This window comes from Panthera pardus, unplaced genomic scaffold (genome assembly GCF_024362965.1).
Source record: "Panthera pardus isolate Hobbes unplaced genomic scaffold, ASM2436296v1 HiC_scaffold_24, whole genome shotgun sequence".
In the NCBI taxonomy this organism is placed as follows: Eukaryota; Metazoa; Chordata; class Mammalia; order Carnivora; family Felidae; genus Panthera; species Panthera pardus.
Genome location: NW_026526810.1, coordinates 136,651,726 through 136,676,052, shown reverse-complemented (window position 1 = coordinate 136,676,052; position 24,327 = coordinate 136,651,726). Strand labels below are relative to the sequence as shown.

The window sequence follows — 24,327 nt, the reverse complement described above, 5'->3', positions numbered from 1 at the left end:
CGGAGGTGTTGTTGGCATTAAATGGGTCCGCTTCTGCAGAGGACCTGGCTCTCAGGTGGGGAAGGGCAGGGAGAAGGACTCTCAACGCCAGATGCCTGCCTGTCCTAGGGGTTCCGGGGACGCCCGGCTGCCACACCCCAAATGTAGATGCCAGAGGCGGCAAACTTCACCCACACTGCGGCCAGCTGGGACCAAGGCACAGACCAATGGGAGAGCAGGAAGCCTGAGCTCCACCCACTGCCCCTAACTGGCTTTGGGCCTGGACAGGGGACGGTGCCTCTATCTCGAGGTGAATATTACAAAGTTTAGGTGGCCCATCTCCGAAAGGCACTAGGCGGTGACCCCAGCCCATGCCAGAGGGAGCCACAGGATGATTCCCAAAACCCCTTCCCCAGGTCGCCCACACCTGAGTGCTGGTGGTGGGGGCTCAGGGAATATGTGTGGGGCATCCACTTCTGGCACCGCCCCCTACCATTACCGAGGGCACCAGCTCCGACCGAAAGGGAGCAGGCTGGGGCCCGACTCCAGGGAACTGGGTCCTGCAGGGTGGGGGCCCACACTCTTTGGGGCGAGCAGATATTCCCCCGGCTCACTGGGCACGACAGGGTCCTGGGACCTCCAATTATGGGTCACCTCCACTCAAGACCTGCCCTGTTAGCTGGTGGGCTCCACGGTGGCATTGTGGGTACCACTCAGGCCTGGGTCTTGGGTGGATCTGGATTCTGTCCCAGCTCAGCTATTTGTCAGCTGTGAGACCTTGGGAGAGTCGTGTTTAAGTGGGGGGAACACTGTGCCTGGGAGGGGCCAGGATGAAATCTAAATGACACCGGTGCCCACCCCACATTCCGCACCAGGAACACGGAAATCACCAGTTGGCTCGAGTCCCTGGCCCCACGTCGTATGCGTCAGCAAGTCCTGGCGGGGCTTCCTGGGAAACGTCTGCCCCCTTCCCATCCCCTTGGGGAACCACAAAAGCACTGGAGGAGGACAGGAAGGACTTGGAAGGACAGTCCACCGCCTTGCCTAAGCTAGAGACCAGGGAGGACGTGGAGACATCTGGGACCGTGGACGTGGCCCATGGGGCCACAGGGTTAAAATTAAAGCAGGCTGCCAGGCAAATTTCCACACCTCCGCCTCCCACCTCTCCTGCGTTTGGGGGGCGGGTTATTTTTAGAGGGAAGACGTGCTGGAGAAAGTGCCTTATTCATCCTTGAGGTTAGCAAGGCCTCCAGAAAGAACAGAGGGGACTGTGTCTCCCTCCTGCCCCTCCAGGCTCACCGGGGTCTTGTCCCACCCTGCCTGGTCCTGAGGACTTTGTTAAGCTAACATTTATCCAGGGCTGCCTCCTGCCAGGCCCCGGGCTTCCTCGGCCCTGGGGCAGGCTAGCCAAGGGCAAGGGACCAGAATGGGAGGAGGGGAGGGCAGGAGGCAACCTGGGCCCAGGCACTGGTCGGGTTTCTGTCCCCCCCCCACCCCAACCATGCCAACCCCCACCAGCCCGTAGGGCTCCCCTTGTGCAGTGGGACAGAGCCAAGAAACAGTGTTGCTGGACCCCATGGAGGAACGGGACCCTCACGTGGGCAGGAACAGGTGCCTCCCCCACCCAGTCTCCCACATGGGCTCTGGTGCCTCCCAGCCCCAGGGATCCCATCGTGGCTGGGGCACCTCACTTCACACTTCCGTTTCTTCATCTGTAAAGTGGGACTTTTGCAAGGCGTTAATAAGATCCAGCCTGGAATAGGACACCCTACCCCACGGTCCATTTCTGTGCCCTGTGCACCCAGTGAGGAGGAAGGAATCTTGCCCTCGGGGTCCAGGCAGAGCTGGAGACCCCCGGGAGAGGTAAGGAGGCCACTTGGGGGGAAGCCAGTCCTGCCCCGGGCAGCCCTGGCTGAGGCAGAGCGGAGCAGAGCTCAGGGCCCTTGGCAGGGGTTCCAGAGGAGCAAACCCCACAGCCCCTGGACAGCCCCCGCCCCACCCCGGCCCCCACCCCATGTACAACACCCAGGCACTCTGGCCTGGTCAGCGTGGGCTCCAAGGCTAGGCCCTTGTCTGGAAGGCCATGGAAAAACCAAAATTGTCCCCCACCTTGAGTCCCCAGCAAGTGTGCCCGCCGACCACCAGGAAGAGCCTTTATTTCTGCTTCAAACCACGGAACAAGGAGGGTGTGATCTGGACCCCGGGTTGTGGATGGGAGAGGGCAGGCCCGTGGTCCCGGCCAGACCCTCTGAGGCAGGAGGCAGCGGCTCAGCTCTCCCTGCTCCAAGCATCAGCCCGGCCACCCTGGGGCTGAGGCCGCTCAGCTGTCAGGAGCAGGGGTGGGAGGCGGGGTTTGCAGGGCCCTCGCACAGCAGAATCCGGCCATGCCTGTCCCAGTCCTCTCACTGGGGGGCCGGGGCCTGGCAGCTGGGTCGCTCACTGCCAGCATCATCCGGAACCTTCCCTGGAGCTCCCGGCAGACTTGGTGAGGGGGCTGCAGAAACACAAAGGCCCCTCTGTTGGTGGGGCTGCCTTTCGGACAGGCTGGCAAGGGAACGGGGAGGAGGGGGCTGCACCTGGGCGGGGCAGGCAAGGCCACGCTCCGGGAGCAGGGGCACTCCCTCCCCCCGGCACCTCTACCCACCCGGAGACCTCCCCACAGCCCAAGTTCCAGCGGTGACCCAGGGCGTGGTCCCTGGTGCTGCTCTCAGCCCTGAGTGCAGCCTGACAGAGGCGGAGGAGGCTTTGGGGAAAGGTGGGGGGTAAGGGGTGGACGGGCCCCTTCTGGGCCCAAGCCGCTGGGGGGGCTGACATGCGAGGAGGGAGTGCCAGGCAGCCCCAGTGAGGCTGAATTCATTTCCACATCAGGGGGGAAACTCCCCAGGGGACAAAACTTCCCAGGGCACAGCTCACCCCTCATGTGCCCTCGGCAGAAGGCCCCCGCTGCCCAGCCTCACCCCTGGCGTCTGGAACACGGAATCCCCCTCTCCTGCCCACACACCCTCCCCCCAGGAGCTTCCTTGGCTCTGGCAGTCCCTTGGCCTTTAACCAGGCACCTACGGCCAGTGCAGGGGCCTGCCGCCGGGCTGGTCCACCGCCCCACCTCACGGGCACCTGGGCTGGCCCTTTGAACGCACACGTGCCCCAAAGGCAATGAATCAGGAGCGAGAGGGGAAGGAACTGGAACTGAGGGGGAAGCATGTGGTCCTGTGTCCAACAGACGCTGCATGGGCCCCTCTGATTGGCTGGGCCTGGGGCCACCACAGTCGATAGAGTCCTTAAGGGCAGGTAGGAGGGGGCACGTGGACAAAGAGAGGGTCAAGGCCAGGAGGCTTCCAGGCGCCCAACCAGAGGGGGGTGGGGCGGGCAGATGGGGGTGATGGTGTGCACAGGCTGGAGGGGTGGAGGGCCCCGTTTGCATGAGCGGGCAGGGGGAGCCCGGCTTCCGACCCCCGTGGGCAGTCCCTCACTCACCAGAAGCAAGCTGGCTCTGGGCTGACCCCCTCAAGGCGCCCTCGGGGGGCCAACGCAGCTCCCCACTCTCCACAGAACCCACCTCGCTGGACTCCACCACGATCGAGGGCAGTCGCTGGCCCAGCCGAGGGCCCTTCTCCCGGGCACCCACGGCAGCCTGCAGGGAGGGTGGGCAGGGGTCAGGACGACGCCGGGCCCTGGGCTCCCTGCTCCCTCCCACACCTGTCCTGCACTGTGCCCACTGGGAGGATGGGGGGCCCTGCCGACCCAGGCTGCAGGGCAGGAAGGAGGGTGTGTGTGTGAGCATGCGCACGCGCGCGCGTGTGTGTGGTCGTGCAGGTGCGGGCCTCTCCCCCATCCCACCACTGCGGCTGGAGCACCACTCAGCACCTGGGGCAGCAGCTCTCCCCGGGGCTCCAAAGGACCCACCGGGGCTCAGCCCTCAGGCCCATTTCACAGACAAGAGCCTGAGGCCAGAGAGGCCAAGGCCACATGGTGAGTGAGCCCAGGGCTTCTGTGCATCCCCAACTGCCCCCTGTGTCCTCACAGCCCCTTCCTGGGGTCTTCCCTGCTGGGCCCTTGGTCCCTCCCCAGCTCGGAGGAGCTGGGAAGCTGTTACCATGGCAACCTGAGCAGCTCTCTGGGCTCGCTCTGGGCTCATTGTTCAGTGCCCACAAGAGTGTGCGGGGGCTGCCTCCCCATGCCCTCCTGGCGCCCTCAGCGTCTCCGCCTCCCATTCAAGGCCTTCCGAGATGGGGGGCCCAGCTGCGAGTGCTACCGCCCAGCCTTCTGGCCCTAAGGCCACAGCAGCACTGACGCCCGCCCTGCCCACGTCCACGCCTCTCCTCCGGCAGGTCTCCCTCCCTGGACCTCCCCACCCCCCACCCTTCTACATAGAAGGAGAGTGGCTTGGTGCCTGTCTTCCTTCCCCCAGTGGCACGAGTGCCTTGAGGAAAGGCAGACACACAGCCCGAGGACTTTGCCAACCGGCCCTGAACCGCCACAGCACAGCCATCTGCGCGTGTTTGAACGCACATTCCTGGGCCCCCCCCCAGACTCTCTGAATGGAGGGCCCAGGAATCGGCATTTTCGCCAAGTACCGCAGGTGACCTTGTTGACTGGGACATCTGTGGAATCAGAGGGACAGCGCAGCAGGGACCCGTCCAAGCCCCAGCGGCTGGGCCATCCTGGCTGCTCCTGTTCACACTGCTGGGTCAGGGGCTCCCTTCTCCTGGAATCCCTCCCCACCGCACCTGCCACCCCGCTTCCTGTCCTCCTCTGCAAAGGCCTTGTGACCCCCAACCAGGGGCCCTCCTCGGCCCAGAGTGTGCCACTGGGATAGGGGAGGTCCAAGCCAGCAGCACGTGGAGTTCAAAGGCCTGGTGTCGCCCTTTTCCATCTGCCGTGGCGTGGAGGCTGGCCCCCTGGGTGACCCTGGGCGGGTTCCCCTCTCCAGCCCCGCTGCCCGCCGGCAGTGGCGACGATGACAGAGTCCCAACTCTAGAACTCGGAACATCAAGACTGCACTGCCTGTGGAGGGACTTCACTTTTTAGCTCTATCAACACAGCTCCCAAAACGTAGAGCCGAGGGCGGGGGACTCTGGCATTGCCTCACCCAGCGGAGAGCAAACTGCTTTGCGGAACAAACCCTGGTTCAGAAGTGGTGCTGAGTAAGCCAGGGAGGCTCGGCCTTCCATTGCTTTATGCACCAGACTTCTAGAGAAGAGCAACCACTTCTCCCACCCCGACGGGTAAACCGAGGCATGCCTCAAATCGCGGGCCAGGGCTTGAGGCTGGCTTCCTCCTGTCCCGCAGGGCTGGCAGACCCCAGGGCCCCAAGTACATACCTTCCCTGCTGGGTCTCCAGCCTCCTCAGCTGGGCTGAGCTCCTGCACAGCGGGCCGGGGGGCACTCATGCCGTTGCTGCTGCCGGTCTGCATGAAGACAGGGAGAAACGAGGCCACGTGCTGGAGCCCACCCTCCTCCTGGAAGCTTCAGACCGCTCCAGTCCACAGCTAGCCCACCCTGGACCCACTGCCCACTGTCCCCTGGCTCTCTGTCACCACTGCTCTCTGCCCACGCCTGCCCGCCACCGGGGGGCACTGGACAGGCACCACACGATGTGCCCGGGGTTGCGGAGGGGCAGGGGCAGGAGCAGGGCAGGAGAGGCTGACTCAGCCCCAAGACCCATGAAGGCCTCCTCGAAGAGGGCCAGCTGATCTGAGGCCTGAGGGATGAGCAGTGGGCAGCCAGGCCAGTGGAGAGATGTTCTGAGGCAGGGTACAGCAAGGAAGGGCACAGAGATGGGGGGACCCTCTCCTCTGCGAGCTCTTGCTGCGGGGAGGGCTCCCTTGCCCTTATACTGGCCTGAGCAGGCAGGGCCAAGTGCAGGCAGGACGTCGGTTTCCCTTTAGCTGCGGGTGTTGGGGGCCCGGCCCTGGGTGTGTGTGGGGTGTCAGCTCTCCGAGAGGACCTGGCCACCTTTGCCTCGGGCTGACTTGAACCTGGCTCACGCTGCTCCCAGCCTCAGACCCTCCACCTGTACCTGGCCAGAGGCAGAAGAGGGGGTGGGGTCCGGCAGGCGACATCTAACTTCAGGGCAGGCTGGGAGGGGGCCGTAGGCAAGGGGCAGGGGCACTGGGAGGGAAGTGGGCAGAGGGACAGCAGTGACCAGTAGGATGGATCGCTTGTGACACCTTGCTGGTAGTGGGGGAGGGGTCCTGTGGGCACGCAGTGCGGGGGGCAGGGGCTGCTGTTCTGGGATATGGGGTTTCCTTCACCAAACATGGGTTCAGTTCGGGTCCCGCGGAGACCCAGGGAAGGCTGGGAGGGGGGGCCATGTGCCTCCACCCAATCCCAGAGCCAGGGGAGGCAGCCCCTACCCTCCCTCATGGAGCCCCATGCTCCGGGGTCAGATCCTCCACAAGCCCCTCCTGGAATCCCACCGCAGGACTCAGAAGCTCAGCTAGAGCCCAGGGCAGCCAGGAGAGACACCAAGAGACTGGACGCAGAGAGGCACAGAGACTCAGAGGGAAGGCAAGAAAAACAGCTGGCCACAGAGACAAAGCAGAGATGACAGGACTGGGGACAGAAAAAGCAAACAGACCCGGAGGGAGGGTACAGATGGAGGGAGAGACACAGACAGACAGAAGGACAGAGAGAGACACATGATAGAGCTGTCACGTCGGCCGAGCAAGGGGCCAGGCAGGCAGAGAGCAAGTCCCTGGGGTCAGCCTCCCGCTGCCCGGGGCCAGTGCCAGCTGCAGCACTGGACCATCAGGGGCCCCACCACCCACACCTCTGCAGGCTCCCAGGTGTGGAAAGCAGGGTCAGGCCGTGCACAGCCCCCCAGGGGCACTGCTGTCGCCCAAAGCCCGGCCCCAGCAGCCAGGGGCTGACCACGGCCCCCACTGCCTCCTCTTTCCCGGAGCTTCGGACCCCCCCCCCCCACTCCCCCCTCTCTCCCCCCTCTCTCCTCTCCCAGCCTCGCCAAGCCGGGCAGCCAGGGCGCACCGCGGGGCGAGGGCCCCGACAAGGGTGGGGAGGGGGCGCCCCCTGGGCCTCACTCACACTCACCCTCCCGCGCTGGATGCTCGCGCCGGGTCGCCACTCTCGGCTCCGAGCTGCCAGCCCCGCTTCGCCCGCCCTCCCCCGCGCTCTCCGCCCACACGCGCTCGCCCGGCCCCCCATTCACACTCAGGCCCCCGGGCGCTTCCGCCAGGCCCGGCCCCAGCTCCCAGGTAGCACCTCGGCCTCATCCTCCCTTTGACAAAACCGTGCCCCCCACAGCCTGATCCCGGCCGGCCGCTTGAGACCCCAAGCCTCAGGTTGGAGGTTCAGGAATTTGGGGGGGGGGGGTCAGAAATCGGTGGGGCCAGATACATGGAAAGAGGATACCCTCCAGTTTGAAGGAGGAGCTAAGAGAAGGAAAACACCCAGGTAGGATGGCCAACGTGGTGGGGGAGGGGTAGGTCCCCGCACCACTTCCCTCTCACCGTCATCCCCCAGGCTATTCCCAAAAGGGAACAAAACTGTCCTGGGACGATCAGTTTCATTCAGCCTGGAGTGCAGACCTGATACCTGGGGCCAAGGTGCATAACTTCTAATCCACACGATTCCCCACCCTTCCACCATCCAGCACCTGACATCCAACCCCTAGCCAGCAGCCACGGCCCACCATTCCGCACCCTCTTATCCAGCCATCATCTACCACCCCCCACCTATTCATGTATTTTCCACCATCCAGTCACGGTCAAACCACCATCCAACATTCATTAACCATTCAACCCCAATCACCACCCACTATCCAACCACCTTGCATCAACCATGCATCCATCCATTCCGCCCATACCCACCATGTGTCAAGCATCAACACACCATGAAAATACCCATCAGTCCAACATTAATTCACCATCTACTCACCCACTACCTATCTACCCATCATTCACATTCTAACAGCTTTCCGTCAGTACTCAACTACTCTCCATCTCCCATTCATTCACCCATCCGCCATATATCTGGTTGTCATTACTCAATCTATCATCTGTCTACTGCCCATTTATCTGGATTTATCCACCATCCATCCACTAGCCTCCATCTATCCAATCAGCCACGAACGCATCCATCTACAATTCAGTTACCAATCAATTGCCATCACCCCTCCATTCATATTTCTATGAACTACAACATGCCATCCACCCACTCACCGACCATCTACCATCCACCCAACTCCTATCCCTGTCCACCACATATCTGTCCATTCATTGTCCATCTCACAATATCCTCTATCCACCTACTCATCATCCAGCCATAATACACTATTCATCTAAAACCCATTTGGGGCACCTGGGTGGTTCAGTCGGTTAAGCATCCAACTTTGGTTCAGGTCATGATCTCACGGTGTGTGAGTTTGAGCCCCACATCAGGCTCTGTGCCGAGAGCTCAGAGCCTGGAGCCTGCTTCGGATTCTGCGTCTCCCTCTCTCTCTGCCCTCTCCTGCTCTCTCTCTCTTTCTCTCTCAAAAATGAATAAACATTAAAAAAATTAAAAAAATAAAACCCATTAAACTATCATCTACCATCCATCCGTATTCATCCATTCTAGAAAAATTTATCGAGTGCCTTCTATGTGCTAACTATTGTTCTAGGTGCTGGAGATAGAGTGGAGAGATAGCGGCGAGCATTCATCCACCATAGTCTATCCACCATTATAATCCATCTATGATCCATCCATTTATCGTCTATACATCAGCTCCCATCCATTATTCACTATCCACTCAATATCCATCTTCATTCATTATCCAATCACCATCCACTTGCCATCTGTCCACCTTCCTCCATCTATGCATTAAATCATCCATTTGCCGTTCACCACTCACCACCTACAATCCATCCACCATTTCTCCAACATCTTCCCCTTCACTGTTCGCTTTCCTTCATCCATTTTCCAAGATGTAGCCGCCTGTCATTTAATCATCATCCATTCATTACCTAATCATCATCTACCCATCAGAATCCAACCATTCATTATCTATCCACCATCCACCTTCCATCTGCACTTCCATAGTTCACAAACCATTGTCCATTGGCCTAGCACCCGTTCATTTATCATCTATTTCTCCATTCATGCACCATTCGGCCTCCTCTACACCAGTCAGGATCCCTCCATCAGTCCCACATCCGTTCACATTTACCTGCCATTTATCCATCCCTCCTCTATGGATGGATGCACCAAACCATCCACTCACTATTTATCCACCATCCACCCACCAAGCATCCACTATTCACCACCTGTTACCTACAATTCACCCTCTGTCTGTACATTCTCTTGGTATCCGTCAGTCTAGCAACTTAGCGTCCACATCCATCCGCCCTCCACCTGTCAATCTACAGCCTATTTATCTGCTTATCACCTAACCGATTACCATTGGATAAATGCATGTACCATCTCTCCACCACCTAGCATCTCCATCTACTACGCTTCCAGTACTGACTCACCCATTATCTACACCCTCATCCACGTCACACACACACATTCTGCCACTGTATCCATCTTTCCTCCATTAGTTCACCTCTCCATCCAGCTATTCATCCTCTACCAGCCAGCCAGCCGTCTCATTCATAATTCACCCACCCATCGTGCCGCCATGCGTCTACCCATCATTCTTATATCCTTGTGTTACCCATACACATAAACGTCAGCTAACCTTTCCCACTTCTCTCTACCACCATCTCCACCATCCATCTACCCACCCGTCTTCTCACCATTCTGTCACCCATTCACTCATAAACTAAACATTCGTTAATAAGTACTAATACCAAACATTTAGTACTCAGTGTTAGTGCTGGGTTCTAGGATCATCAAGATGAATAAGATCCCATCCAAAATTCACGGACTGATGCATTCGCAATCTGATGATCCAGAAAGGGGAAACAAGTCCGACAGAGAAGCGTCATTGTAAAGATTCACGCTGTGTCTGAATCTCGGTGCCTCCACCTTCTGGCCACAGGACGGCTGGCGCTCTGTGTGCAAGTTCCCCTGGAGAAGGATGGTGGGAGGGGGGAGACGTCACAGCAGGACAGCAGTGGCCTGAACTGGGCACGGTGGCTGCAGTTTGGGAGACCTGATGATGTGGGTATAAAGAGGCGTAAGACAGGAAAAAGAGGTTGGCAGGGGTCGTGCAAGGCTAGGAATACCTGGCTAAGGGATAGGTGCCCGGTGATGGGTCCCTGGTAACAACAGGGACCTCTGGGACGGTTTTAGGCAGGTGCCCCGGTCAGCTAAGTTCTGCGAAAGGAGCCCCCCACCCATCCCCATCCCCTTCTCCACTGAAGATACTTGAACCGGAAGGACAGGGGCTTGCCTTAGGGTCACACAGCAATGCCAGAGTGGCCCCTGTGGCTGCAACTGTACTGTCTCCACACGCAGACACCCTTGTGTCAGGGAAGTGTGTGCTGGCACGCTCCCATTTCCACCCCCCACCCCCCAAAAGGCCACCCTACCTCCTTTCCACCTGGGCAGGAATTGCTCTCCCTACTTGTTAACGAGGGTGCTAGCTGTCACCTGGGGTGTTGGTTATCATCCAAGGCGCTAGCTGACGAGGGCCTCACAGCTCCTGGGGATTGCTCCTAACAGGGTTCTCAGGAGGTGCTCAAGGCCTTTGAGGCTCACAGCTCTGGCAGTGGAGCAGCAGGCTGGGGCCGGGGGGTGTCTTTGAAGACGAGAGAGGCCTGTATCTGAGCCTACAGAGTCAGCCCTGGGGCCCATCTATGCCTCCAGCCTCTGATTTTGCTTCTCCCCCTCCTGCCTGCCCTCCATCCTGCGCACTTCTCCACAGGAGACAGGCAGATCTGGAGGCAGGGGCTTTGTGTCCTGGCCACACCCAGCCTTTGCTGTGTGTTCTGGGGAGGCCCTGCCCCTCTCTGGACCTGTAGCCCCTGCCAATGTAGTAGGATAGAATGGACTACGTGAGAGTAAGGACCCACCATCTCTGATGTTCCCATGGTGATGGCCGCGGTGAGACTAGAATTATCCCCTTAACAACCCCCTTGCCACGCGCACCATCCGAGGCTTGAACGGGGGTGAGGGCAGCCTGCCTAGGCTTGGGAGACTCCGGGTGGGTGGAGTCCTGGGCCTGGTCCAGGAAGGTTTGCTCTGCGCGCCCTCGTGCGGCCACTCTGGGGTAAAACACCCCAGACTCCCGGATCGCCGCCGGGAAGCAGGGACAACGCAACCAACATTTGGGTGTTAATCTGAAGCATTTAATATTTTGAAACGCGACTTGAGCACCATTTTCCTATGCTTTGTCCTCACGTGTTGATCCGTTAGGAGAAGCAGGTCCAGGACTGAGCCCCTACGGCCCCTGGTCCTAAGGGTCCTAAGTAAATGACCCCGGGAGAGGAGAGGACCTGCCAGGGGGTGGGTTGACGATGATGGAAGAAGGAAGGTCTAGCTAGAGAAAACCCCCTTCTAATGACTGTCTCAGCTCGATAAAATTTTCACCTGTCTTGCACCAACACTGAATCTTCAGCCCTTAAAGATTGATTGACTACACCAAGTTTCTGGGCATTTCTCTCTAATGCAAATAATCAGATTTCAGAGTTTTTTAAATGACATCTTAAGAGAATCACACCAACAGAGGCAGATCCAGGGAGGAGGGTGAGCAGGTGGGCGGGCACAGGGCACAGCGTCTGTAGGACCCACGAACCACCAGCCTTGCCATCGGCTGCCACCACAGCATCCGAGGCCAGCGGTGTGCCTGGGGCAAGTTGGTGGGACAGGTCCCCTGGGGTGGGGGTGGGGCGGAATCTGTCCTCCCTGGGAGGCTGGAATGGGGATAGGAGGAGGACCCAGGCCTGTCTTCTTGACCTGAACCGCCCCCCTTGACCCACACTGTGCAGTATTGAGCCTGACTGGGGAAGGGGGGGGGTCGGGGTGAATGGGGACCCCAGGCGACGTGTCACCAGGGATGCCAGACCCACTGCTTTGGGGCTTCAGGGGTCTGGGCCGCAGCGCTTAGTTTGAGCACCCCTCCCAGCCTGAGACACAAGCTGCGATGGCAGGGGAGGGGGTGACCACGCGCAGACCCAGAGCCTGGGGGCTCCCACTACTATGCCTCCCCCTCGGACCCGGGTGGCTTGGAGTCTGTCCGCTGGTCTCAGTTTCTCTGAGCCTGGGGCCCTCCCCTTCTCCCCGCGGGGGTGGGCGCAGATTCAGGTTGTGGGAGCCAGAGGGGATCTGGTTGACATTCTCTCCCCACTCAGCGCTGCCCCCAGTAGCCTCTACCCCCAGCACAGAGGGTAAAACAGGCTCGAAAGGGTGGGTGGGCGGGCGAGAGAATGGGAGACAGAGACGTCCAGGATCCAGGGCACTGGGGAGAGGAAGGGGCTTGCTCCCCATTTCACAGGCCCCAGGTGCCCGCTGGTCCCCTGCGCTGGGAGCTCGACTCAGGAGGCGAGGGCAGCAGGGGGACTCGGGTTCCAGCCCGGCCGGGTCTGATCTGTAGCCCTGTGGTCTGAGAGGAGCTGACGGTGCTTGATTTCCAGCTTGAAGGACAGGTGACCTTGGACAGGTGGGGATGGAAGCAAGAGAGGCAGCCCAAGTGTGGAGGCCCCGGCTAGAGCAGGTGAGGGTAGGGAGGCTGCTGGGACCTGAGGATGGTCCCACGGCAAGGTTGAATGAGGCAGCAGGGGCGGGGGTGGGGTGGGGTGGGGGGGAAGAGAGCTGTCCAAGGTCATGCCACCTGCTGAGGTCCTCCCACCTGAACCTTGCTAGCAGAGAGCTGCACACATCCAGCCCTGGGCCACCCACCACTGGGGACAGTGCTGTCCCCAGCCCTTTCCGCTTCCTCGCCCCAACCCATTCTGAGAAACTGAGGGTGGGCAGGACACCTGGTGGTGAGGTGGGGTGGGGTGTCAGGGGGTTAATCTCTAGAGCCTCCAGAGGTTGGCCCACTGCCAGGAGCAAAGGGCAGGACCCAGCTGGCCGTCCTGGGAGATACCCCAGGTCTCAGCACATATGGCCACCCATCCCCACCCCCACTAAGCTGCAGCTCCTGGTCACAAAGGGTGACAGTTCCTTCTCCTGGAAGCATTGGTAAATGAGCAGAGCTTGCCGTGAGCCACCCTTGTATAACAAATAGAGTTTAAAATAGGTGCCCCTGTAATGCACATGGATGTTTGTATAGCATGGGATGTTCTGGAACGATACACTGTAATTCTAGCAGAGTTTATACAGCACTTCCTGTGTACAAGGCACTGTCCGGATGCTTTGCCTAGCTGATTTAACCGTGGGAACCCTGGAAGGATGGTATATTATTATCCCATTCTATGGAGGAGACCAAGGCACAGAGGGGCGGAACCTGCCCAGGGTCACAGGGCTGAGTGAGAGGCGAGGCTGGGATCTGGAGGCGGCACAGGGACTGCTCAGCACGGGGCTGGGCTGCCGCTGTGGGGTGCTGGGGCTAGAGGGGTGAGGGGGCACACCTCTGCCCGTACCTCCATTTAATACTGGCCACATCCCAGCTGCTCCTCCAGCCCTCACGGCAGCCCTGGGGAGGGGGGCTGTCAACCTCTGTTCCCTGTAAGTGCCGGACACAGACTCGAGAGGGAAGCGGCTTGCCCCAGGGCTCACAGCGCTGAACTGAGCTCGGGAATCCTGCCTTCCAAGACCTGGGGCCGCAGGCGAACCCTAGAGTCGTCCCTCTCCTGACGCCTGGGGGTCGCCCTGTGGGTGTTAGGCCCGGGGGGGGGGGGGGGGCACACAGAAACTGCTCACCCCCCCGCAGCCCCCCGTTTAATCGTTTGGGCGGTGGGAGCTGGGCTCTAAAACCCCTTGTGTGAACCCCCTACGTGCTGGGGGACAAAGCCCTGCCGGTGGGCCCGGGGAGGGGCTGGGCAGGAGCCAGATGGCGCCGGGGCAGGAAGGACAGCCCTTCTCCCCCAGCCCCAACTGCAGGGGTCAAGGCCTGGAGCCCGAGCAGGCTTAGAAGCGGGGCCCAGCACCACCAACCCCCCCACCCCCCCCATCCGGCCCGGCCCTTTGTGCACTCGGGGAGCAGCCGGGAGAGTGCACGCCCAGGCCCAGGTACTCCCCTGCCGTCTGGCACCCCCATCCTGTCCCCTCTGTCCCAGGCGGTCCCCTCCCACCCCACCCCACCCCTGGCAGGTCATTCCACGGCCCCAGACCCCACCAGATGCACGTGGTGAGAGTTGCGAGCAGAGGCCCCCAAACCCTGCACCTCCAGGGTGTGTGCCCTGAGTGGCGCAGGGGTGGGGTGGGCGGGTAGGGAAAGGCCGGAAGAACTCGTGCAGGGGGCAGCCCGGGCTGCAGGCCCTGGGGGGAGCAGACCCCTCCCCCCACCCCACCCCCCAGTCAGCAGGGACACCAGTGAGGGTCTTGAAGGCCCATTTCAGGAGATTATCCTCTGAGCTCTGCGAGGGGCAGGTGAGGCCTGTGATAATAGCAATTCTGGTGATGAGAGAGAAGCGAGTTATGAAGTGCCCTCTAGGCCCACACTGCCCTCTTCTCGCTTCATCCTCAGAAGTGGCGGGCATTATACCCCTTTAGCAGGTAAGGGGTAACTTGCTAGTTGGTAATCTCCCCCCTGGACTCCGTCAGATGAAGCAGCGGACTGCCCACTGGCGGTGTCCGTAGTAGATGTCACCCAGAAGGTGAGCGCGCCCTGGGTTCCCACCCTCTGTTCCCAGGGTGGGTGGGGGGTCAGTGCCACCATGGCCCACCACAGAGGCTCTGGACGGAAACTGGGCATCAGTCTGGAGCTGCCGCTGGGGTTCTCCATGCTGGGCAGACAGCAGAATTGCAGGGAGGCCCCCGCCCCGGTGGTTCTGAGTCAGTGAGCCCGGGGCGCCTTTCTAACGGTCCCGGGGGCTGAGGCTGCTAGTTGGGTCTGGGGACCACACTTCGAGCACCACAAAGCGGAAGGGGTGGCCAGAGGGACAGGAGTGTCCTCAGACTGACCCTCCCAGGCCTCCACGGTCCACGTCTCTGGCAGGACACGTCAGCCTTGCAGCCTGGGGACGTCCCTGTGCTCAGGGGCAACGTTCAGGCCTCTGCTGGCCACACAGACTCAGACCAAGCCCCGACGCCTCCAGTGACTCCCTGGGTGCCCCGTGGGTGGGTCTCTTAGCTACTCGGAGCCTCGGTTTCCTTACCTGCTCGGTGGGGAGGGGCACAAGACCGTGTGCAGATAAGCAAGAGCCTACGTGGAAAGCGCTCGACAGAAGTCTCCGGGGTTATTCTTTCCCAGGAGGGGACATCAGCCTGGCGTGGAAGGAGGCCCGTGCTGCACTGACAGCGAGGGGACCAGGGCACCTGAGATCAGCAGCAGGCGCTGCCACTTACCAGCAGCCACCTCACTTCCCGAGCCTCAGTTGGCTCTTCTGAAACAGGGGCCGTCCCCGTCCCTGCTTCAGCGGGTTCTCAGCGGGTTGGTCTACACAGTGCCATGCACACGGCGCACAGTGTTTTCAGTCTTTGCTGGGAAGCCTTGGTGTCCTCCCCCAAGCTGCCGCCAACACATGTGCATTCTGATGCCTCCCCCCGACCCCTCGGTCCAGCCTGCAGGCCTGGGGCTTCCGGGAAGCGAGTACTTCTGTCAGTATTGCTGCTGAAGGCTCTGGAGCAGAAATCCTAGACCAGAGGCTCCAAAGGACCCCGTTTATCCCTGAGGCAGTGGGGAGCCATGGAAGGCTTCTGAGCAGGAGAGACGTGGTCAGGGCCAGCCTTTGGGAAGATGCCCCTGGCCATGGAGGAGGGTGGGTGAGACGGCCAGGTAGGGAGTCCAGCAGCAGTCCAGGTAGGGCAGAGGTGTGCCCAGGGACAGGCCGTGCGGATCACCGCCTCATCTCACTGTCCATCGTCATCACCGATAGCAGCTACTACCGTTAGTAACCACCACAGGATCATCCGCGTAGAATGTACCCAGTGTGAGTGCAGACTGCGCCCATGGCCTCACTGAAGTCACAGATGCTGCACCGGAGGGTCTCCATGACCCTTTTGGATGAGCAGCTGGGGGTCACGGAGTCAGTCTGGTCTCTGCCTCTGGTCCGGTCCTCTCACCCAGCCTGCAGAGCATCCCACGTGGGCGGCTGCTGGGATGCTCAGTGCTTGCGACGCAGGAAACACTCCCGGAGGCATTGGGGCGTCTCTGACATGCATGGTGGGGGGCGGATCAGCAGGGCAAGCTTGCAAACTCACAGTCAGGTCTAGGTCAAGATGCCAGGGGAACAGGAAGTAGGGCACCCGAGAGAAGGCTGTCTGGTCCTCCCTCCTGGCCTGCCACCCTCACTGGGCTCGCGGCCTCCCTCCTTCATGCACAGACATCCCCACGGGCACTTTCCTGGAGTTCGATCCTGGCGGGGTGCTGGCTCATGCAGCTGACCTTCTAGGTCCTACACGCTGTCAGCCGGGAGGCGAGAAAGGAAGAAGCTGAACCCCCTGCAGGAAGAGCCGTGACCCAGGGACTCGGGTGGCAGGAAACCTCCGGAACCGCCACCAGGGTCACGGCAGGACTGGCAGGGAAAGTGGAACCTCTGCAGGGAGTCCCACTGGCCGCCACCCCCCCACGCATGTCCAGACCTGCCCCCCTCTCTGGCGTCTCACCCTGGCCACCTCTGCCCTCACTCTGTGCTGGGGGTTTGTCTCCCTGGAAAGCCTCACAGAGCTGCTTTCTTCCGGCTCCCATCTGAGCTGCAGAGGGGCCCCCCTGAGCCCCCCATCTGTAAGGCAGGCAGCCCCTCCCCCTCCACCACCGTGGAGCCGAGACACCGAGCAGCCGTGTCTGCTCTCCTTGAAACCATCATCACTCTTCAAAATTCTTTCTACTCTTGTGTGCACGGGTCTGTGGTCTGTCCCGGGACTGGAGTGGACGCTCAGGTGTAGTAGGCATTCAGCAGCTTTGGGTCGGTTGAATGAATACTTCTATGTAATTAAAAAAAAATGTTTATTTATTTTGAGAGAGAGAGAGAGAGAGCCAAGCAGGGGAGGGGCAGAGAGAGAGGGAGAGAGAGAATCCCAAGCAGGGTTGTCAGTGCAGAGCCTGGCGTGGGACTCAAACCCACGAACTATTGAGATCACGACCTGAACTGAAACCAAGAGTCGGACGCTTAACCAGACGCCCTGGACCTACGTAATTTTTTAAATGGCTACATGGACCATGATTTATCTATTTGTCTGGTGATGGAGATTCAGGTTTTCATCATTTTAACTGGAAGTAACTGATAATGACTATTACTGCACACGTGACTGCACCATCAGAGTCCCAGCAGGGGCACAAGAGAGCAGGGAAATCAAGGGCAGCAGAAAAAATGACCTATTTACCAACGTGTGGGCAGGGCCTGGGACCACTGAGGAAGTGTGGGCAAGCTCCCCGGGGCGGCAATGGTGGGGAACTTTTACTACCTCTGGGTCCTCCAGGGGCAGCAGGAAAGAGGCTGGCTGGAGCCTGGGGACAGAAGCAGCAGGAAAGAAGGGTGGCTGGAGGCTGGGGACAGCTGTTCCAGAGGCTGTGGCCGCAGCAACACGGGAGGGGGAGGAGGGGAATCGATGGCCATCTGACTCTGCGCCGAGCTCCCCATCCTATGGGTACAGGCCACTTGGAGCACAAAGCAGGAGGGCAGAGCGGACCTGTAGAGGCAGAGGCACACTACCCACCCTCGTGCCCTTTGCCATCCACGCTGGTCCTATGGGGAAACATGTCCTCCACTGATCGTTCTGGGTGATGACGACTGGGGAGTGAGCCATCCTGAGCCTTAGGCTTTGGGCATCAACAGCGCTCTTCGTATAAGGGGGGAGGGGGAAGACAGGCAGGCAGGAAACAGTCATCAAGGGGCATGCCTGCCATAGCACCTGCTTCCAGGCACGTTCTTCAACCACTGACCCGCGTCCCTCCCCCTTCCGCAGGCCCGTCAGCAGCACTGTTCTTTTAGTCTTGGCGGGGTGACCCAGACTTTTGTTCCTTCAGGAGCCAAGTCCTTTATGGGCCTGTCATTAAGGAGCTCCCTTCCCTATCCCAGTAAGAACCCTGAATCACCACGGGGACACCTCTGGGCTCCGGACATAGTCCCCCTGGCCCAGCGTGTGGAACCAATTCCAATTCCCTCTGACGCTTGGGTTCAATATCCCAGGCAGCCAGTGACCACTCTTCTGCTGCTGGTTCCATGGCATGAGGAACCAGAAAGAGCCAGTGGGGGGAGGGGGCGACCTCGGCTTTAATTCACTGGAAGCATGACTGGGTTTCCTGATAAAGGCATTCCTCTCTTGGACACTAGCCCAAGGTCACAGGAAGGAAAGCAAAAATTCCTCCAGTGTTATTTGGTTGTAGTGAGAGGGGGCACTCTCACCTCCAGCATGAGGCTCCTGGACCCAGGCGTGCAGGCTGTGGAGGGAGGGTGCCATGTATTGCCTTGGGGGTCAAGGCATACGCCACAGTCTGCAGGACAACGGTGTAACCTTGCAGGGCATTGGCGGTCAGCCAGCACCGTAACTAGTCTTCTGCAGACCTTTCTCCCATTCTCTGAAGCCAGCTCCTTTGGGGTGTTGGGACACATGGTAAGTTCAGGGAATTTCATGGGCATGGGCTTTCTCTGCCTTACTTCCTTCACCATATAATGAAGCCTTAGGTCTAGGGTGATGTTGCTTGAGTTGCCATGGTGATGGATAAATAAAACATGCTCCAAGTCTACAAATGGCGGTGCTGGTAGACGTGATGTGGCTGTAAAGGCAAGTACTGACCTGAAATATGCAAGGGCAAGTCACTGCCCATTCCGAGATGGAAGGGGTCTAATGTCGTCAACCTGGCCACAGGTTGTGGCCAGTGCCTGTTCCTCCTGGGGAATGGCACCATATTAAGAGCCCCCTGTGAGTCCCTAATGTTGACAAGGGGGGCACTAGCTTGACGGAAGTCAAGTCAGCCTCAGTGAGAGAAGTCCATGTGCCTGAGCCCCTGCAAAGCCTCTATACCTGCCTCCTTGGCCACTTGTTCATGGGCCTGTGATAGGGGAGGAATGAGGCTGATGTCCTCAGAATGGATCATCTTGTCCATTTGACCTATAAGAGCCTCTTCCACAATAGATGCCTTTTTTAAAAAGACTTTTTTTGTTTATTTATGTATTTTGAGAGAGAGAGAGAGCGAGAGAGAGAGCGCACATGTGTGTGCAGGGGTTGGTAGGGGCGGAGAGAGAGAATCCCAAATAGGCTCCATGCTGTCAGCACAGAGCCCTATGTGAGGCTCAAACCCTTGAATTGTGAGGTCATGACCTGAGTCAAAAGCAAGAATTGAACGCTTAACTAACTGAGCCACCCAGGTGCCCCAGTAGATGCTCTTTGATGAGCATTCTGTGCCCATCCCAAGAGATCCATCCACTTGCATTTCCCCTAGATCTCCTAGAAGAAGTTTATTCTTTCAAGTCTCTGATTGGCAGGCCAACCCATTAGCCACTGCCCATGGATCAACACAGAAGTTTTGCCTTCTGGGGTAATTTCTCTTCACCACTGCCTTTCAGGGCTTCCCCTGAGTGTGTCTGTAAAGCAGCAGCCATCCTCCTCTAGCTAGAGCCAGGCAGACCAATCTTTAAATCTGGCCCGTGCCTTTTCAATCCTTTTTTTGATCGGCCACAGCACTTCCCATGAGGGTGTAGCTGTGGATTAAGAAGAGTTGGTAAAACAGTAGGAACAAATACGACAGAGGCTAAGCCACCTACTTATTCATAAAGTTTACTCGTTCTTTCCAGGTCTGCTTGGGCCCAGTCTCATTTTATAATGGACTACTACATGCACATACAATTTTATATTTTGGTGGATAAGATAACATCTATTTAGTAAAGGACAGCTTGGGTGGCATTGTTTCTTGGTGTCCATGGCCAAGTTTTAAGTCTGTATAAAGATCCAGCAGCAAGCCAGGAGCTGCCTTTGAACTGGAGAAGAGCTCTTGGCAGAAGAAGGCATGAATTTACTCCAAAACCCTGGGTGTATACACAGTGACTTTCCTATTGGGACTTTCCCCGCCAAGAGTCTCTGCCACTCACACTCAAAACAGGGTCTGCTGGGTCATAAGGCTCAAGTGGCAGGGCGGCTTGCACCAAAGCCTGGACCTGGTGGAAAGCTCATTTGTTCTTTGGGTTCCATTCAAAATTGGCAGTCTTAGAGGGTACCCAGTAATTAATCAGAGAAGCTCGCCCAGGCAGTAAATGTGTCCATAAAATTGAACAAGGCCAATCAGGCATGTGCCTCTGTCTTCATGGCAGGCCTTGTTATGTCCAAAAATGGCTTCATTTTTTGAAAGCTATTTTTGCTGGGTATAGAATTCTAGGCTGGCAGTTTTTCTTTTCTTTCTGCATTTTAAAGATGTCGTTCCAAAGTCTTCACATTTACACAATTTCCAATAAGAAATTTGATGTCACCTTTATTTTGTTCTTCTGCTTGTGTCTTTATTCCCTGTTTTTGTTTGTTTGTTTGTTTGTTTTAAGTAACTGGTTTTGAGGAACTCAATTATGATGTGGCCTTATTATAGTTTTCTCCTGCCATGTTTCTTATGCTTGGGGTTTATTGAAACTCTTGGGTGTGTGTTTATAGTTTTCATTGACTTTGGAAAATTTTAAGCCATTAGTTTTTCAATTTTTTTTTTTTTGTGTCTCCTCTTTTTTGTTCTCCTTCAGGACCCCAATTATCCATGTATTGGGCCACAGTTCACTCATGCTATTCACTTTTCTGGATTCCTTTTTCTCACTGTTTTATTTTAAATAAATTCTATTGCTATGCTTTCAAATTCACTAATATTTTCCTATGTAATGTCTAATCTGCCATTAATCCCATACTGTATGTTTTCAAGAAGTTGTACGTTTCATTTCTAAAAGTTCTATTACGTTAAAAGTTTTTTAAAATTTATTTATTTTGAGAGAGAGCACAGGGTGGTAGGGGCAGAGAGAGAGGGAGAGAGAATTCCAAGCAGGCTCCATGCTGTCAGCGCAGAGCCCAATGTGGAGCTCAAACTCACAAACTGTGAGGTCATGACCTGAGCTGAGATCAAGAGTTGGACGCTTAACTGAGTGAGCCACCTAGGTGGCCCCTCTGTTACTGTTTTAAAAATATGTACTTTATGTAATATGGTTATAACAACTGTTTTAATGTCCTTCTCTGCTAATTCTAACATCTGTGTAAGTTCTGGGTTGGTTTATTTAATTGATTATTCTCCTCATTATGGGTTGTGTTTTCTTGCCTATTTGTGTGGTAATATATATATATATATATATATATATATATATATATATATATATATTTTTTTTTTTTTTTTTTTTTTTTTTTTTTTAAGATTTTATTTTTACGTAATCTCTACCCCTAACATGGGGCTCAAACCCACAACCCCAAGATCGAGTCACATCCTCCCCCAACTGAGCCAGGCAGGTGCCCCAAATGCCTGGAAATCTTTGATTAGATGCCAGGCAGTGTGATTTTATATTTTGGGGGATGGATATTTTTGTGATCCTATAAAATTTCCTGAGCTTTGTTCTGGGATGCAGTTAAATTTCTTGGAAACACTTTGATATTTGGGGGTTTTGTTTTCATGACTTGTTAGGGAGATCTGGAGCAGCGTTCAGTCTAGATAGAGCTAATTCCCATGTCCAAGGCACAACCTTCTTGAGAATTTTTTTTTTTTTGAGGGGGGGTGGGTGGGGAGGAAGCAGAGGGAGAATCTAAGCAGGCTCCATGCTTAGTGTGGAGCCTGATGCAGGGCTCAATCCCACAGCCCTGGAATCATAACCTGAGCTGAAATAAAGAGTCAGATGTCCAACCGGCTGAGCCACCCAGGTGCCAAAACCTTCTCGAGAATTCTACCCAATGCTGGTGAATTACGAGTTTTTCAAGTCTGGCTGGTGGAAAACAACACCATTCTCAATCTGTGTGAGTACCAGGCACTATTCTCTCTAATCTTCTTGAATGTTCTTTCTCCAGCCTTGGGTAGGGTTCCTCCCACACAAGTGCTAGTCACTATGCCACTGGATACTCACTCAAGGGGGACCCTCTGCAGATCTCCAGGGTTCTTTCTCTGTGTAAAGTTCAGGTTTCGAGGGGGTAACAGGTGGAGAAACACAAGAACTGCCCTGCTAAAGGAACAATGACCTTTTCCCAGTGTGCATGTTATAAATTTATCGAACACTAAACTGAAATTTTGAGGGGCATCAAGAGACAACAAATGTAGAGCTCTCAAATGAGGTGGAAGATCACCACATGTAGCCTGTCAAGGGAAAAGCATGGGAACCTGCCCCACACCCTGGAATAAAATGTGTATTTGACGATGTGGTCCTGCTGGGACACAGAGCATGGGGCACTCTCTCCTCTACCTGAAGCCCAGTGAGGGTGGCCTCCCAGGGGATTTCTCGGAGAGCTTCAAGATGTGGCCCTCCATTTGGGGGCCTTGTGGACTAGGGATGGACTCCCAGCCAGGAAAGGAGGGCTCATGAACTGCTTTGGAGGTGGAGCCCGAAGTGTGCTGCCATGTTGGGACCTGCCCACTCCTGAGTGTTTGTCAGAGCAAGGGAGGCAAGAGTGTCTCCTGTGGACAGATATGAGCTGTAGGGATGGGTCACCACCTGTCTAGTGGTCCCCATAGAGGGGCAAAGGGTCCCCTGCAGCCACCAGGTAAACACCCACCCAGAAAAGTGACACATTGCTCAGGAGAGGGAGGGAGCAGCCGGAGTCTGTGAATAGTCCCTGGGGCACAAGGAGAAGGGGTCATCAACTCTGCCAGATCAGAGGGGAGACTGTAGCTTCCTTCCTCCCTGGTAGTAGCCCACGTGGTTGGAAGCAGGGCCAGGCTGGCTGAGGCTCAAGAAGGAGCAAAAATGGCACCAAGCACAGCCCCCGTCCCCAGTTCTTATCTCAGGCCCCCAAGCTGGGTGTGAGGGGAAGCTGTTAAATTAAGTTCCAAGGTTTCACTCTGCAGGCTGGGGCATTGTGATTTCTGACTCCAGACCCCGCGGCTTAAAGTTACCATAAGCTGTGCACATTTCAGGGAACTGGGCGTAAGGCTCTGCTTAGTCCGACTTGCTGTGCTGTGAAGACCAGAACCCCTCCCTGGAGCCCAAGCAGGAGTTTATTGTAAGGATACTGCTACGGGCTCAATGTTTGTGTCCCCAAAACGCTTATGCTGAAATCCTAACCCCCAATGTGATATGTTAGGAGGTGGGGCCCTAAGGAGGTGATCAGGTCATGAGGGTCGAGCCTCCATTAATGGGATTGTTGTCTGGTAGGAGGGCAAGGAGCTACCTCTTTCTACCACGTGAGAATACAGCAAGACAGCCCTCTATAAACAGGAAAAGGGCAACTCGCTCAGAACCTGATTGTGCCGGCACCCTGACCTGAGACTTGGAGCCTCCAGAACTGTTTATAAGCCACTCAGTCTACGGTATTTTGTGACAGCAGACAGAAACGATTAAGACATATACGGCGGAACCTCAAGGGTGCCCCAAGACACTGGGATTCCTTGGTCTGGGGGACCCAAGACTGCTCGATCCATCACCTGGTCACAGAGTCCCCAGTTTCTGAAAAAAGAGCTCCAATGCATACCAGCTACCAACATGAGCATTTACGATGAGCCAGGCACTGTTCAAAGTGCTCTACGGGGGTTAACTCATTAAAAAATTTTTTTAAGACACAGACAGAGAACGTGAGCAGAGGAGAGGGGCAGAGGGAGAGAGAGAGAGAAAGAAAATCTCAAGTGGTCTTCATGCCCAGCGTGGAGCCCGACGCAGGGCGCAATCCCACAAAAGTGAGATCATGACCTGAACTGAAATTGAATCAGACACTTAACTGACTGAGCCATGCAGGTGCCCCTTGTTTAATCCTTTCAGAGACTCACTGAAATACTGGGTAGGTCTTATTGTTATTCTTGTACTTCTGAGGGAACTGAGGCACAGAAAGATTTCTAGTTTTCTGAGAAGTAAGACCCATAAGTACTCACTGTCTCAAGTACTAACGAAAACTACAGGGTGAATCTGAGACCTGATTCAGCCCAGGGGAGTTAGGCAAAGCTGTCCTGGAATGGGCAATGCTGAAATGGCTTTAGGTTGAGCAGACAAAACCAAGGTGGTCCAGGAGGAGCATCCAAGGTAGATGTCTCGGTAAGTGCAAAGGCCCTGAGGCAGGAGGGGGGCAGAATCAGTTGAGGGGCAGCAAGGTCAGTGAGACTGGAGTCAGAGAGTAAAGAGAGTAAGAATAGGGGTAGAGGGTGGAGCAGGGCCAGACAGCCTGCTGAGTCTGGAGACCAGAGAATATACAGTCCAAATAGGGACCCTAGGGGAATGGATATTGTTGTACTTCCACTGGGACAAAGACAAAGGATGGTGACTGTCCCAGACA

The 24,327-nt window shown here is 56.9% G+C and overlaps 1 protein-coding gene across 1 annotated transcript; it reads right to left on the bottom strand.

Annotated features, from left to right (window-relative positions):
- Nucleotides 1-2,118: 2,118 nt before the first annotated feature.
- LBHD2 (LBH domain containing 2) lies at nucleotides 2,119-7,143 on the bottom strand. The gene is made up of 4 exons (XM_053888743.1): nucleotides 7,030-7,143; nucleotides 5,301-5,387; nucleotides 3,454-3,610; nucleotides 2,119-2,473 (listed from the first exon to the last, which is right to left on the bottom strand). Exons 1-4 carry the CDS (start codon nucleotides 7,141-7,143, stop codon nucleotides 2,382-2,384), a joined length of 450 nt encoding a protein of 149 aa, XP_053744718.1. The 3' UTR covers nucleotides 2,119-2,381.
- Nucleotides 7,144-24,327: the final 17,184 nt, after the last annotated feature.